The 3,571-nt window shown below is 49.9% G+C and overlaps 1 protein-coding gene across 1 annotated transcript in view; it reads left to right on the top strand.

The window, feature by feature from the left end:
* SPTB (spectrin, beta, erythrocytic) overlaps positions 1 to 1,611 on the top strand; it is a 76,713-nt gene extending 75,102 nt beyond the window's left edge. Inside the window, exons 33-35 of the mRNA XM_011978309.1 lie at positions 405 to 578; positions 866 to 908; positions 1,086 to 1,611. Of these exons, the coding sequence (XP_011833699.1) occupies positions 405 to 578; positions 866 to 908; positions 1,086 to 1,253 (385 nt within the window). The 3' untranslated portion in view covers positions 1,254 to 1,611. The remainder of the gene's footprint in view (positions 1 to 404; positions 579 to 865; positions 909 to 1,085) is intronic.
* Positions 1,612 to 3,571: the final 1,960 nt, after the last annotated feature.

Below are 3,571 nucleotides of genomic sequence, written 5' to 3'. Positions count from 1 at the left end.
GCCCGCCTTGGCCTCCCAAAGTGCTGGGATTACAAGTGTGAGCCATCGTGCCCGGCAAAAAAAGAAATATTTGAGGATATGGAGAAATACTCATGATTTAGTGTTATGCTTAGAAACAGGATATAAAATTGAATGTATACATAACCAAGTTTTAGCTATCTGTGAATAGTAAAAAAAAAAAAAAAAAAGTGAAAATGTGAAGACTAGAAGGAACACATAAAATGTTAATAATAGCTAATTTTTTTGTAATGAAATTACATGCAGATGATTTTTTAACAATAAAATATGTTACTATGTATCAGAACAAACATGCTGTAATTTTGTTTTAATGGTGAAGCTATAGGAATTGACACCAGAGATGCCGTATCAGGATGCGGGTGACCTGCCTGTCTGCATCTTTGCAGGTCCTGGAACAACCTGTACTGTGTGCTCAGGAACAGTGAGTTAACCTTCTACAAGGATGCCAAGAACCTGGCCCTGGGGATGCCCTACCATGGGGAGGAACCCCTGGCCCTGAGACATGCCATCTGTGAGATTGCTGCCAACTACAAAAAGAAGAAGCATGTCTTTAAACTGAGGTGAGGCCTTCCTGGCCTTTGAAAGTTCAGGTTGATGGCTTGATTGGGCATTAGTGGCAGGGCAGAGGCCCTCTGTATGGGACCAGCTCCATGCCTGAGCTACTCCTCAGGGGTTTTTCAAATCAAAGAGGCTGATGGTCCAGACTTTGACCTCTCAGAAAGTGCTGGACTGCCTGAGAGGGTTCTGGATCTTCGGCCCAGGGAATTGTGGCAGAGGCTGGGCCAGCCCTCTGCCCAGCGCCCCCTCCAAAGGTGTCTCCATGACAGGAAACCCTTTGTCCTCCTAGGCTGAGTAATGGCAGCGAGTGGCTCTTCCATGGCAAGGACGAGGTAAGCGCGGGCAGTCTAGCCCAGACCTGGCTAACAAAGGGGTAGGTGGAGGACCCCAGGCCGCTTGCCCTGGAGGCCCCCTCAGAAGGGGCAGTCCCAAGAGCCCCCCATTGTTGCCTGGCCCGCGAGGTGGGGGCTGTGGGCCTGCAGACTCCACCGTGACCCTCTGCCCCGCAGGAGGAGATGCTGTCCTGGCTGCAGGGCGTGAGCACCGCCATCAACGAGTCCCAGAGCATCCGCGTCAAGGCGCAGAGCCTGCCCCTGCCCTCCCTCTCCGGCCCCGACCCCAGCCTTGGCAAGAAGGACAAGGAGAAGAGATTCAGCTTCTTCCCCAAAAAGAAGTAGCGGCCGGAGGCCCCCGCGGGTGGGGCTGGCGGGCGCGGCGGAGTCGCAGAGACCGGGCGCCCTGGGCCTTGGCCTCCTCTCGCCGCCGCCCGCCTGTCGAATCGAGTCGAGTCGCGGGCCGGGCCCCCGGGCCCCACGCTGCACTGCAAAAGCTGCCTTCGCCCGCGCGTCCTGGGCCGACGCCCCCTCCATGCCCTCGCCCGCGCCGGCTCTGCTCCGGGGACAGGGGCTCCCAGCTCCTCTGGCGCCCTCGGGGCCTCCAGGCCTGGGGGCAGGAAACGGTTCTCTGAGGCACACGCCTTCCTCTCCCACCCTCCTCCTGAGCCGAGGGTGCGGAGGCCCCTTACCCCCAACCAAACAAAAAAAAAACCCAGCAAATTGCTTTATATCTGTCTCTTATACACATCTAGATGTGTATAAGAGACAGCCTTTCCTGACCCTGAAACCGTCATGCCCTTGGGTTTGGTCTATCTAGGGCTGTCTCTGTCTGGGGCCCCTGGGGGCCTCCTCTTTCTAGCAGCCGTCCAGGGTCCCAGGAAAATAGGGCAGCACCAGGAGGTTGAAGCTAGCCGTATTCCCAGGGACAGCTGGCAGCATGAGCATGCAGGGTGTATCTGGGGGACTCATGAAAGGGATTCCAAATTCCAAAAAGGAACCATTTGGGGGCCCAGTTGCCCTGAAAAGGTTTATTTATTGCTTAAATGGACAGTCTGCCCGGAAAAGAGAAACTTAACATTTACTGAGCACCTACTATATGCTAGGCATTATGTTAGGACTGATAACATCTTCGCAACAATCCTGTGACATTAATGTTTCTCTTTTCCGTGGGGAAAACAGAGTCTCAGAAAGGTTAAGTCATTTGTTCAAGGCAAGCTCTTTCTCCAAAGACCCAGTTCCTTCTTAGTAACTGCCTTTCTGCTAGAGGAAAGATCCCTGAGCGCGGAGTGAGAAATGGGGCTTCGTACAATGGCTTTTCAGCCAGCTTTGCATGGTCAGTTTCTCTCTCTGACCTTCCAGAACTTCCTCCCTATGTGCTCTACTAGTTTCCCCACCTTCCTGCCCTCAAAAGTAAGGGGGGAGAAGAGGGACAGGAGAAGAGGGGGACAGAGGAGGATGAAGAGGAGGAGGAAACAGAGTCTGTTTCTGTAGAAATGCAGCAACATGCTTCCCATGTGTGAATGAAGAGACTCGGGCCAGCCCACCTCTTCAGTTATGAATTTGATGCTCTCACCAAACATGCCAGTTGACATGAGCCCTATTTGGTTTTTTTGTTTGTTCGTTTTTTGTTTTTTTTAGACAGAGTCTCACTCTGTCACCCCGGCTCGAGTGAAGTGGCTCAATATTGGCTCACTGCAACCCCCGCCTCCCGGGTTCAAGTGATTCTTCTGCCACAGCCTCCTGAGTAGCGGGGATTACAGGCATGTGCCACCACACCTGGCTAATTTGTATTTTTGTTTTGTTTTGTTTTGGGGTTTTTTTGGTATTTTTAGTAGAGACAGGGTTTTACCATGTTGGTCAGGCTGGTCTCGAACTCATGACCTCGTGATCCACCCACCTCAGCCTTCCAAAGTGCTGGGATTATAGGCATGAGCCACCATGCCTGGCTGACATGAGCCCTATTTGTAAAATTTGCTCCTTTAAAAAGTTTAGTATGCTTGGCACATCTCATCAAAACAAAAAACAGTCACCGACACAAAAACCTGTTCATTCCTTCACAGTTCTGTAGTGAGAATCAAATACGCTAATGGATGTAGAAATACTTCAAAAGTTAATTTTTTACTGTTGGTCTTAAAACGTAATAGTTCCACTTCTGTAAGTGTACTTCAAGGTAAGATCAGAATTACAGGCACAGATTTATGTGTAAGAATGTTCATCACATTGCTATTTAAATTATGGGCAAATTTTCCAGTATTATAAGGTTCATCAATAAAGGGATTGTGATAGGCTTCCACATAGCTATTCAAAATTATTTTAAGAAATATTTGAGGATATGGGCCAGGCGTGGTGGCTCAGGACTGTAATCCCAGCACGGTGGGAGGCCGAGGCAGGTGGATCACCTGAGGTCAGGAGTTCAAAACCAGCCTGTCCAATGTGGTGAAACCCCATCTCTACTAAAAATACAAAAATTAGCCGTGGCTTGTGCCTGTAGTCCCAGCTACTCGGGAGGCTGAGGCAAGAAAATCACTTGAACCTGGGAGGGATAGGTTGCAGTGAGCTGAGATCGGGCTACTGCATTCCAGCCTGATAGACAGAGGCTCAGCCTATAAATATTATATAATATATAAATATTATATATGTTATATATTATCTTATATATG

This window comes from Mandrillus leucophaeus, unplaced genomic scaffold (assembly GCF_000951045.1).
Source record: "Mandrillus leucophaeus isolate KB7577 unplaced genomic scaffold, Mleu.le_1.0 Scaffold192, whole genome shotgun sequence".
In the NCBI taxonomy this organism is placed as follows: domain Eukaryota; kingdom Metazoa; phylum Chordata; class Mammalia; order Primates; family Cercopithecidae; genus Mandrillus; species Mandrillus leucophaeus.
Note: the sequence above shows the minus strand (reverse complement) of the source record. Positions and strands in the feature narration are given on the sequence as shown.